The sequence below is a fragment of the Rana temporaria genome, chromosome 3 (genome assembly GCF_905171775.1).
Source record: "Rana temporaria chromosome 3, aRanTem1.1, whole genome shotgun sequence".
In the NCBI taxonomy this organism is placed as follows: Eukaryota; Metazoa; Chordata; class Amphibia; order Anura; family Ranidae; genus Rana; species Rana temporaria.
The window spans coordinates 251,620,037-251,632,818 of NC_053491.1; the positions used below are offsets into that span (position 1 = coordinate 251,620,037).

The 12,782-nt window shown below is 43.0% G+C and overlaps 1 protein-coding gene across 2 annotated transcripts in view; it reads left to right on the plus strand.

Moving 5' to 3' along the window:
* The window catches only part of JAKMIP2 (janus kinase and microtubule interacting protein 2), a 164,430-nt gene that overhangs the window by 85,968 nt on the left and 65,680 nt on the right, over nt 1-12,782 (plus strand). For both annotated transcript variants that reach the window (XM_040344561.1, XM_040344559.1), the window contains exons 3-6: nt 2,345-2,590; nt 5,300-5,797; nt 9,826-10,035; nt 12,196-12,294. In XM_040344561.1, coding sequence (XP_040200495.1) covers nt 2,462-2,590; nt 5,300-5,797; nt 9,826-10,035; nt 12,196-12,294 — 936 coding nt within the window. In that variant the 5' untranslated portion in view covers nt 2,345-2,461. The remainder of the gene's footprint in view (nt 1-2,344; nt 2,591-5,299; nt 5,798-9,825; nt 10,036-12,195; nt 12,295-12,782) is intronic.

Here is a 12,782-nt window from a genome sequence, read left to right on the forward strand (position 1 = left end):
TACAGGATTTTACCCAGGAGATATTCTGCCACAATATATCTGCGTGAGCCGGTCAGGAACCAGTTAAAATAGACCATATTTGGTTCAGATGATGTCAAGCGTGTGTGGTGACAAGTGCGTCTTGCCTACAGTCAAGCAAGGTGGTGGGAGTGTTATGGTCTGGGGCTGCATGAGTGCTGCCGGCACTGGGGAGCCACAGTTCATTGAGGGAACCATGAATGCCAACATATACTGTGACTTACTGAAGCAGAGCATGATCCCCTCCCTTTTGGAGACTGGGCCGCAGGGCAGTATTCCAACATGATCACGACCCCACACATACCTCCAAGATGACCACTGCCTTGCTAAAGAAGCTGAAAGTAAAGGTGATGGACTGGCCAAGCATGTCTCTAGACCCATTGAGCATCTGTGGGGCATCCTCAAACTGAAGGTGGAGGAGAGCAAGGTCTCTAACATCCACCAGCTCCTTAATGTCATTATGGAGGATTGGAAGAGGACTCCAGTGGCAACTTGTGAAGCCCTGGTGAATTCCATGCCCAAGAGAGTTAAGGCAGTGCTGGAAAATAATGGTGGCCACACAAAATATTGACACTTTGGGCCCAATTTTGACATTTTCACTTAGGGGTGTACTCACTTTTGTTGCCAGTGGTTTAGACATTAATAGCTGTGTGTTGACTTATTTTGAGGGGACAACAAATATACACTGTTATACAAGCTGTACACTCACTACTGAACAGATATACATGAAAAGATATAATAAAATATTTACAAAAATGTCAGGGGTGTACTCACTTTTGTAAGCTACTGTATGTACAGTGCGCTTCCGCGCAATGTGATATTTAATTTTTATGAATGAACGATTGTCGACGTTGAGCTGTGTTAGAGCCATTACTGATCATTCATTCCTAAAAGTGAAAGTTCACACATCTCTCCGGCACTTTGTGATCCATCAGCCAGGCTGTGTAGATGTACAGTAAAAGCAGCAACTGAACACTCTGGCTCCATTCACATCTATCCGACAAAACGCCCGACGCCGGATGCTTCTGCCGCTAGAGGGGAGAATTCCCATTGCTGTCTATGGAGATGGTTCACATCTCATAGACGCCGAACGCCTGTCGCCTGAAAAAAAGTCCCGGACCCTTTTTTTCAGGCGACATTGGCGTTCGTCCATTGACAGCAATGGGAATGCTTTGTCAAAAAAAAAAAAAGTTTCACACTCGCGGCAAAATACGCCGCGTACGCCGTTGTCGCATAGATGTGAATGGAGCCTCTGAGTGATCTGTCAGTATTATGAATGAACAATCAGACCTGCTTGTTCATTCATAATAATAAAAGATGACTCAGAGTTGCAGCCCTGTGTAATTTATCTGTGTCTGCTTTTACTTCATACAGGGCATTGGCAGATATCTCACACAGAGCCAAAGCTCTGAGTGACCTTTTACTAGCATGTTCATTCATAATAGTGATACATCACTCGGCTTACAGAGGGCAAAGACTCTATACCAACTGTACCTACCCTACAGGAATGCCCATTATTTGGGTTCAAAAGGAGTGAAGCTACAGCCAGCATTAAGAGGTATGTTAAGGGGACGACAGGGTCATCGGTCAGAAAAGCACAAAGTGCTATATGCGCTTGGTCCCCTGGGGAGTTCAATTAAAAAAAAACATTTACTGATAGTTCTCCTTTAAAGTGGATGTACACCCACTCTCATCCATTCTAAACTACTGCCATAGTGCTGATCTATAAGGATATAGATGCCTCCTGCATGTATCCTTACCTGTCAAATGTCTCCCCTCTGTCTGTTATAAGAAATTAAAAACTGCAGATTCTGTGGGTGGGTCTGTTGTCTGGAGCTCGGTGGGTGGAGTCGTGATGTCAGTAGACTGCCCCGCCCTCCTCTACACTCCCCTTGTCAACATGCAGTTTGTCCTGTGCATTCCTTACACTAAATTATGCTATGATCACTAACATCCATTCAAAATCCAGAAAAGTAACCACTGACTTCAGAAAAGGAGTGGGGGTGGGAATTAAAAAATAATGCCTGTCTCCAAGCTAGTGCATGAGATATGTAAATAACCTGTCACTCACAGCAAGGGGGTGGAACGGACCAAGGTTTTTCTCTGTTAGTCCGTTTTATCTCACTGAACAATAAAAGAGGATTGCTCAGAGCTGGATTAACTCTCTGTGGCAAGACTGGGTACAGATGATAGGAAATCTTTTACTCTACATTGTGACAGCAAAAAATAAATAAAAATTTGGGTTTACATCCACTTGGAATTCACATGGAAAATACATACTGCCTATATAATTTTGGATGCTTCATGCCTTTTTTTTTTCTTAAAGGGCTTCCACCAGAGCAGAACTTTGTCCTTCCTGGAATCCTAACCTAACAGGAGTTCCAACATCCAACCATGATGGCTTTTTATTGAAAGTAGTGAAGTCAGACGCTTTAAAACAAGAATGGCGAAAAAAGGGCGCAACAAGGGCGAGAAGCCTGAAGCCCTAATACTTGCTCTTCAAGCTGCAAATGAAGATCTCAGGACTAAATTAACAGACATTCAAATTGAGCTACACCAGGAGAAATCCAAGGTATGAAACCCCAAACCAACCAGAGGATAAGCCTACAAGTGGTAGACATACTGACAGATGCTCTGATTTGGTCCTTGGGAATCTAACAGCTGCCTGATACATGAAGCCAATAATATTTTATTATACCCTGTTAGGACTTCTCCAGCAGAGTCTGGCAGAGCAGCTTTCCCTCTAGAATAGAGAAAATGAGAGTGAGCACTGCACTGTCATATCTGGCTAAATGCTAATTATTATACTTGGCTGCAAATGAACATATGAACCTGTTTTTTTTTTTTTTAGTAATTAGGAGGTAATGTTGATTCTTGAGCGTGTCTTCTTAGTGCCTGCCTACCAAATGAGGGAAATTGATGAAACCAATTGTTCTCTTCGTCAAAAGACGTGTTTTTGTTCTTGTATTATTCTAATACACAATAGTCCACAATCCGTTTTTAAGAAAATAAAATCACTGTTCTTTTCAATGATTATGGGTCTGAAGGTTAATACAAAAAAACGGAAATCTGACATTTTATTGAATGGGGTATTCTTTCTTGTCTGCTAAAATATATCACAAATACATAACGCTTATACAGTATTTCAGTGTTTCTTTACCATATACAGCAGGGGTAGTGAATTAAAATTCAAAGAGGTCCGGTCACTAAATTTTTTAATATAAACTAAGTCTTTGCTTAGAACACAACAAAACCTGGGCAATGCCCAGGGAAAAACCAAGCCTTCTTACCGACCACCTTTGCTTAGGTTGCTTCCCCTTAATACTGTAAAAACCACATTCCTACTACTATAATAGGGCAAAGCAGACTTGTTAAGGTTTGTGCCACAGTCATGGAAAGACACCAGGCAATTTCAACCTCTTTCAACTAACTTTCAAGTGTCAATGTGATCTAATGGATTTAGTCAAACCTGTCACTAACAGTTTTAGACATTTTACTTAAAGTGGAATTTTACCCAAAAGTGGAACTTCCGCTTTAAACACTCCTCGCCCCCTTACGTGGCACATTTGGCATGTAATTTTTTTATGGGGGAGAGGGGAGTGGGGGCTTCAGTAGGAGTGGGACTTCCTGTCCCACTTCCTCCTTCCGCTCCGGGGACCGCCTCGGCGACTTCTCTTCTCGCTTTAGGCGGCCCCTCCCTTTAGGCAATCTCCAGGGACACGTGACAGGTCCCAGGAGATCGCCTGTCCACTCATAGAGTGCAGTGAGTGCCCGGCCGTGAAGCCGAAAGCTGTCACGGCCAGGTGCCCACACTATGAATGGAGGCGCCGGCCGGAGAGGGGGGAAGAGAGGAGCAGAGCTTGAACGTGGAGCAGGGTAAGTGTTTGTTTATTAAAGGTCAGCATCTACACTTTTTGTAGCTGTTGACTTTTAATAAACACTAAAAGGCTGGAACTCCGCTTTTAAGAGGAACTGTTGGTAGGTTGGCTTGATCCATTTACTTTTTTTTTGCGATCAAGAGCTGGTTAAAATTGGTTGAAATTGCCTCAAAATTGTGCAAGTATAAGATCAGCATAGGCCTTCAGGTGCTAACTTTCATGTGACTGATTTATTTAATGACGATGTACCTAGTTCTAGGTTAGTAAACCTATAATACAGGCATATCCCACTTTTAAGTACACAATGGGGTTTATTTACTATCGCTGGAAAGTGCAAAATCAGGCTCACTTCTGCATAGAAACCTATGAGCTTGCAGGTTTTATTACCTACGCTTAATTGAACAAGCTGGGGTTAGAAGCTCATTGGTTTCTATGCAGAATTGAGCCTGATTTTGCACTTTCCAGCTTTAGTAAATAAACCCCATTGTGTACTTAAAAGTGGGGTATGCCTGTATTGGAAAGAAGAGAATGGCAGTAATCCATTAAGGAGAGTAACACGGCATGATTGATGAGTGTAATACAGGCTAATGCTGATTACTATCTGGATATAATAGATTGTTGCGCTTTGTTGTTAAATGTAGAGCAATCAGTAAAGAACATTCAGGTAAAATTAGAGAATTATGTAAGCTGCCATTGCTGACCTTTCATTTTACAAAAACTTTAATTGCCTGGCTGTCATTCTGATACATTGACTTCAAAGCAGCCAGTTTAAATCAGAATGCAGTGCAGGACACCAGCATTCCATTGAAAACACACTGCAGTTGTGATCTGCAGCAGGTGTCAATATTAGGTTAATGATATCCCAAACACAGGTCGCAAGCGCAATGCGTTTGCCACCACCGGATCGAATGGTACAGAAGTACTACGCGATCCGTTTGCATTGAGTTTCCAAAAGTAGTGCATGTGCTATTTTTATTGCAGTGCGATTTCAGCCCATTCAAAATTAAGGGGCTGAAATTGCACTGCACAGAACTGCATGGAAAAAGGTTTTGTGTTCCTGTGCGATTGTGTGTGTGACACAAATTTACCGTCATTTTTCACACCCGTGTGTGCATGAGGCCTAAAAAGTGTGCACCTGTACAGAGGTAGGCAAGACCAGTTTTTAGAAGGAGACCCGCAAATACAGTCCCCATACTTCTGTCATGACAGGTGAACATAAAGGTCAATGAAACAAATAACGATTGTACCTACGATGCAAGATTGAGACACACTAAATTAAATGTATAGGCGTTAATGATGCTTTTATATTTCCTTTGCCAAAATGTTACTTTATTGTTATTCTTCAATGTCTATACTGTAATTGCACTCTTAAATAACATTGCCCTTCCTCGATTTTTTTTCAGGTGTCTAGGCTTGAAAGGGAGAAAAATCAAGAGAGTAAAAGGATAAAGGAGCAGGAACAACACAAACACACTGCAACTGTTTCTGAACTGAAAGCCAAGCTGCATGAAGAGAAGATGTTGGAGCTTAAGGCAGTAAGGGAGAACTTAATCAAACAGCATGAGCAGGAGATGTCTCGGATGGTTAAATTAAAAGAGGCAGAGATCCTGCGACTAAAGTCGGCTGTTAATGCTCTTCGCGATGGCAGCAGTGACAAAGTAAGGACAGCTCTGAGCACAGAGGCACGAGAAGAAGCCAGAAAAGTGTTTGACTCTGAGCGCCTCAAGCTCTTACAGGAGATCACGGAGCTGAAATCTGCTAAGAAACAAACGGATGAAGCTCTCAATAATATGATCCAGGCTGACAAAATCAAGGCTGGGGATTTGAGAAGCGAGCATCATTCCCACCAGGAGGCTATTACAAAGTTTAAATGGGAAAGCGAAAGGGACATTCGTAGAGTGGTGAGACGTGACTTTTTACTTATTCAATACCACTATTGAATGATAATCAAATTAAATAGTGTTTTAAAGACTTCATCAGTTTTTCCAAAGATCTTCCTGTCATAATACACTTGAGATCTTCCTGTCAATGTTCCTGACTCTGTTCCTGTCTATCTGGGAGTAGCAGGTGTTCCTCTCTACTTTGCATGTTGGGGCACCTGCTGTTGCACTTACTGTATTATTAAATAAACTAAAACTCTAGCAGGGGATGTGGGAACCCCGGGTAATAGCCACAGCAGCTGTGCAGACTTGAGAACTTGAGTGCAAAGATCTCACTATTCGTAAACACAAGGTATACATTTTGTCAGATGGTTTAATTGCCCAGTATCTTTCACAACCTGAAATCCAGTGGTGGCCCTTCCATACAAGGCACAGGGGGCCAGATTCACATAGAAATACGTTACTCCACGGCGGCGTAATGTATCCCATTTACGTTACACCGCCGCAGGTTTACAGCCTAAGTGCCTTATTCTCAAAACTCTTACCTGTAAACTTGCGGCGGTGTAACGTAAATGCGCTCGGCGCAAGCCCGCCCAATTCAAATGGGGCGGGCACCATTTAAATTAGGCGCGTTTCCGCGCCGAACGTACTGCGCATGCTCCGTCGGGTAAATTACCCGATGTGCATTGCGCTAAATGACATCGCACGGACTTCATTTGTTTAGACGTTAACGTAAATGGCGTCCAGCGCCATTCACAGACGACTTACGCAAACGACGTGTTTTTTTTAATTTCGACGCGGGAACGACGGCCATACTTAACATTGCTTAGAACAACTAGGGCTCAGCCCTAATTTTATGCGGCGTAACTCGACGGAAACGACGTAAAGTTAGATCGACAGCCAGCGCGGACGTTCGGGAATCGCCATAACTAGTCATTTGCATATTCTACGCCAACCGCAATGGCCTCGCCACCTAGCGGCCGGCCTAGAATTGCATCCTTAAGATCCGACAGTGTAATTCAATTACACCTGTCGGATCTTAGGGCTAGCTATGCGTAACTGATTCTATGAATCAGTCGCATAGTTAGGACGGCCGCAACACAGAGATACGACGGCGTATCAGGAGATACGCCGTCGTATCTCTTTTGTGAATCTGGCCCAGGGGCACTGCCTCCCGAATCCATGTGCCCGGCCCCTAATCTACATGCAGGGCGCTGGATGCATGGATTAAATTTTTTTTTGCCCTGAGCCCACCCAGTTGTGTGACAATAGAAAATTAATATTCGCTACTGTCTTCCTGCTTCTCTTCCCGGCCAACCAGGAAGTGGGTTCTGAGACCCGTCACCCGATTGGCTAAGAAGAGAAGCAATCCCATTTGCCGCCGGGGAGGAGGAGGCGTTGGGTTCCCCTGCAGGGCTGTTGACCAACTGGGGGGTGCCTGTGACCTGACCGGGGGGGGGCCCTGGGGGACTGCCACACACCCCCCCAAAAAAAAGTATACCACTAGCCGCCACTGCTGAAATCAGTTTTTGTGTGAACTGATCCTTTAAAAACCCAGGTTCAAACAATTTGTCCATTTCCACAAACCCTTCTCTTTAAAGGAATACATTATCTGTATCACACAATATATGATTATTTTGGCAAAATTTGGCAAATGCCTCCAGATAATATTTCTATTAAAGCGGAGTTCCACCCAAAAGTGCCACATTTCGCATTTTTCAGGGGGGAGGGGGGAATGGGTACCTGTTTTTGACAGGTACCCTTCTCCACTTCCGAGAGACAATGCCGCTGCACCATCCTTCAAAAGTTTGGCCCCCCTCCTCCTTCCCCTGATTATAAAATGCAGCATGCTTCACACATGCACAGTAGGGAACCGGCTGTGAGCTGAAAGGCTTCACTGCCAGTTTCCCTCACGATGAATGGCGGTGGCAGCTTCAAACAGCCGATGCGAAAATAGGCGGGGGTGCCGGCATCGTGAACTCCCTGGACAGGTAAGTGTCTATATATTAAAAGTCAGCAGCAACAGTATTTGTAGCTGCTGACATTTTTTTCCCCCAGGTGGAACACCACTTTAAGTTCAGTTTATATGCCTGACCATGTGATTCATCCCAACTATGTCTGAGTACTTCCAGTACTAATAAATTATACCACATACCTACATGGTATAAGAAAATTAATACTGATAACATGCAATATATATATATATATATATATCTATATATGCAGATCAGCCATAACTTCATGACTACCCACCTAATAGTGAGAAGGTCCCCCTTTTTTGCCCCCAAAACAGCTCTGACCTGTCGAGGCATGGACGCCACTTAACCTCTGAAGATATGCTGTGGTGTCTGACACCAAACTATCAGTAAGGGCCCTTTCACACTGGGCGGATCAGTAATGATCTGCCTCGTGAACCTCCGTTTGCTCAGCGGGGATCGATCCGTTGATCCCCGCTGAGCCGGCGAATGACAGGGCGGTCCCCGCACACTGTGCAGGGACCGCCCTGTGTTTTCTCCACTCTCCCCTATGGGGGGATCGGATGAACACGGACCGTCTGTCCGTGTTCATCCAAACCGATCTGCAGACGGAAGGAAAAATAGGGTTTTTCTCCGTCTGCAGATTTGGAGGAATGCGGAGGCAGGCGAGATCGGGTGTCAGCGGATGTTAATCCACTGACACCCGCGATCTCATAGGGACCAATGTATGTCCCTTTTTCATCCGCAAACGGATGGATGAAACAGCGGACATACGGTCCCCAAGTGTGAAAGGGGCCTAACAGATTCTTTAAGTCCTGTAAGTTGTGAGGTGGGGTCCTTGTTTTACATAACAAAAATATAAAATAAATAAAACAACCAAAAAAAACAGAACAAGAAATTCCCTTTTCCCCTTTTTCCTTCCTCTCCTCTCTCTTCCTCTCTCTTTTCCTTACTGCTCAGTTAAGCTGATAAAACTTTAACAGCAACACAATTATTTCATTATTATCAAATATTCCAAAAATTCCAGAAATATTCTAGGGCAACTGATATACTGTATAAAAAGTTAAATAAAACAGTCCAACCTGCTCTTCAGACACCTCTCTTTATTATGCATTTAGGTTTTCGCCTGGAACATCTATCCATTTTTTCCATAGTCTTTGAACTTCAAGGATGCATTTTGTTGAACATAACATGTTTATCCATTTCCCAGATCCAGTCCCCAAATGTAGAGACCCAGCGAGAAGCTATCAACTTGCGTGGCCACTACCTGATCATGTTCCAGATTGTTGGGATTTATATACCCTACATCCCACAAATGGTTTAATTGAGATCTGGAGAATTTGGAGGCCAAGCCAACACCTCAAACTTGTTGTTTTGTTCCTCACATCACTCTTGAACCATTTTGTAGTGTGGCAGGGCAAATTATCATGCTAAAGGGGCCACTGTCATCAGTTTCCATGAAGCGTGTACTTGATCATCAACAATGTTTAGGTTGGTGGTATGTGTCAAAGTAACATCCACATCAATGGAAGGACTAAGGTTTCCCAGCAGAACATTTCCCGATGTTCAGTGTAAAAGAAAACATAATACCAGACCAAGACACCTTCTTCCATTGCTCCGCGGTGCAGTTTTAATGCTAGCATGGGCACCATGACCTATCTGCGGCTACACTGCCCCATACACAACAAACTCTGATGCACTGTGTGTTCTGACACCTTTCTATCAGAACCAGCATTAACTTTTCAGCAACTTTTCTATTAGATCAGACTACACGGGCCTTTGCACCCCACATGCATTGGTGAGCCTTGGCTGCCAGTGACCCTGTAACTGGTTTGATGGTTTTCCTTCCTTGATCCACTTTTGGTAGGTCCTGACCACTGCAAACCAGGAACACCCCACAAGAGCTGCACTTTTGGAGTAGCTCTTACCCCATCCGTCATCAAGCCATTACAATCTGGCCCTTCACATGAGATACATGTGAGCTAGTTACAATATACGATATCTGTAACCTTTTTTTTTAGTTAGCATTTCCTACTAAATCGAGTAAATGCTTTCTCTTGATGACTCTTTCAGATGGATGAAATTAAAGCAAAAGATAGGATCATCTTCTCTCTTGAAAAAGAGCTTGAGACAACAACCAGCTCCCTGCAAAAGCTTTTGTTACAAAAGGAAGCCTTGGATGATCAATTATTTTTAGTTAAAGAAGCTGAGTGCGGCGTTGGAAGTCCAAAGCGTGAAATCCCAGGAAGGGCAGGGGATGGATCAGAGCACTGTGGAAGTCCGGTAAGATAAGTCTGTTTTTGACAGGGTAAAATACAGTGGTTAATGAATAACAGCTAGTTTTAAAGGAATTTAGTCTACATGGAAATCCACAATCTGCTTCAGTAACACCTATTTCTTCATACATGTCTGCTCCAGTACATTATATTAACACTTACAGTATGTCGTGCATTAATGTTCATTACAGTGTACAATTCAGATGCATTGTGGAGGTGCATTCAAAATGAATAGCATTGCAGCACACCAATAGACACAGGGGACCAGATTCACAAAGAGTTACGCCGGCGTATCAGTAGATACACCGACGTAACTCGCAATCTAAGCCCGTCGCATGTTTAAGTGTATGCTCAAACTAAGATACACTTAAACCTACCTAAGATACGACGGCCTGCGCCGTCGTATCTTAGGGTGCAATATTTCCGCTGGGCGCTAGGTGGCGCTTACATTGAGTTCGGCGTAGAATATGCAAATTAGTAGATACGCCGATTCACGAACGTACGCTTGCCCGTCGCAGTAAAGATACGCTGTTTCCGTAAGAGGTATGCCGGCGTAAAGATAAAGCTGCCCCCTAGGTGGCGTATCCTATGTTAAGTATGGCCGTCGTTCCCGCGTCAAAATTTTGCAATTTTACGTTGTTTGCGTAAGTCGTCCATGAATGGGGCTGGACGCCATTTACGTCCACCCAATGACGTCATTTACGTCAAAACCAATGACGTCCTTGCGACGTCATTTAGAGCAATGCATGCCGGGATATTTTAGGGACGGCGCATGTGCAGTTCGTTCGGCGCGGGGACGCGCTTCATTTAAATGAACCACGCCCCCTACCCGCCGAATTTGAATTCCGCCGGGTGATTTAGGCCACGCCGCCGCAACTTTACAGGCAAGTGCTTTTTGAATAAAGCACTTGCCTGAAAAACTTGCGGCGGCGTAACGTAAATCAAATACGTTACGCCCGCCCAAAAATACGCCCATCTACGTGAATCTGCCCCAAGGTATATAATTGTGTGCTTCTGCAACACATAGATGTGAAGAGTCCTCACAATTCCCTGTTGTAATTAATGGGTTTTACCCATTAGAAATGTCAGTCAGTCACAGATGTCTCTTGTAGAATTTTGGTGGCACTGGAGTTTTTCAGAATAGTGAAACAGCGTGAAAGTGAAGGATAGGGGAACCCTTAATGTAGTTTGATTATGAAATGTAGTAATATATACCATATTTATCGGCGTATAACACGTACCCTAAATTTAAGAGGGAAGTTTCAGGAAAAATACTTTCCACAGCCCCCTGCGTATAACATGCAGGCACAGTTTACCCTCTATTTTCAGGGTAAAAAAGTGAGTGTTTTACGCCAATAAATACAGTACTTTATATTGCATACAGTGGGAACACTTGCATTACTGTGGTTTTTGAAAGAGAAATGTACAAATTCAAAAAAGTGACCATACACTTAATTTACACCAGAAAGCTGTGCTGAAATCATGGCCGCTGGTGTGCGCTATGGGACACTGTGCTGATCCATGAATGCAGTACTTTTTACTGTTACAGACAGGGCATTTTGCTTTGTCTATGGGTTGAGGCTGCGCTGGAAATAGCTGCCAGCATGCCCCCTACCCATTCATTGTTTTGTTTTTTAATGCCTGTAAAAAAAAGCAACCCCTTTATTAGACTACAGTATGCGGCCATGCACACATAGGTATTTACAAGTGTATTTGAAGAGGAGCGTTTACAGGCAGAAAAAAGGCACCAAGGGTGCATTCTAAGAGGAGCTTTTGAGCAGCAAAAAAAATGATGTAAATGCATCTAAACACATGTGTATGTAAGTAAATGTATTCCATTGGCCAGAATAAATTAATATTTAGGCCAGTAGAATGCATTTACGATCAAATTGCATACACGCATAAAAGCACATACAATATTGTAACTTTAGTAGAGTTTTTTCTGCCAAGTTATGGCAGAAAAAAATACTTCTTATTTTTATAAGCCTGTGTGCATAAATCTAATCTAGCAGTCTGTTGATACCTGGAATCATTTTGAAAGGAAACGCAAGCCAAAAATATGGGAAATTGTACTAATATTAGACAAACACCAAATAAGTAAATTGCCAGGGCTTACTTATTCTATCATTTTTGTAAACTAATAAACATAAACCTGTTTGCATTTCAGGACTTACGCAGAAATCAGAAAAGAATGGCGGAATTAAATGCAACAATCCGAAAACTGGAGGACAGAAATACATTGCTTGGGGATGAGAGAAATGAACTGGTAATAATATTTTTAATTTAACTTAATTTATTCTTTTATTGGCATACATAAGCTTACAGCCTTTCTTTAGCCATTTATTTTTATTTTTGGATAGATTTGGTAATAGTAAATACTATCAAGTTTTTATTGCTGCCATTGACCCATTGAGATTTCACTGCATTTCTTTTCCCTGTGACATCAACAGAAGATATTAGAAGAGCAGTTGTCACTGGGACTAGAAGGTACAAACAGTAATAATTGCCCTTACAGAGGATCTATCCCTTCCCCATTTGATTGAGGCGAACAGTTTTTCATTGCAGTTTTTGACCACATAATTTCCTGTCCTGACAGGAAGTGAGAAGATTTTTTTTCCAGCAGGAACATTGCAAATTAAAATCTGACAGTTTCTAACTCATCCCCTTCTGGTCCATAACGAATAGTCAATTTAATCTTTAATGCCCAGAATTGTTAGCCCTCACTTCCTGTCCTAGTGACAAGCTGTTGTTCTC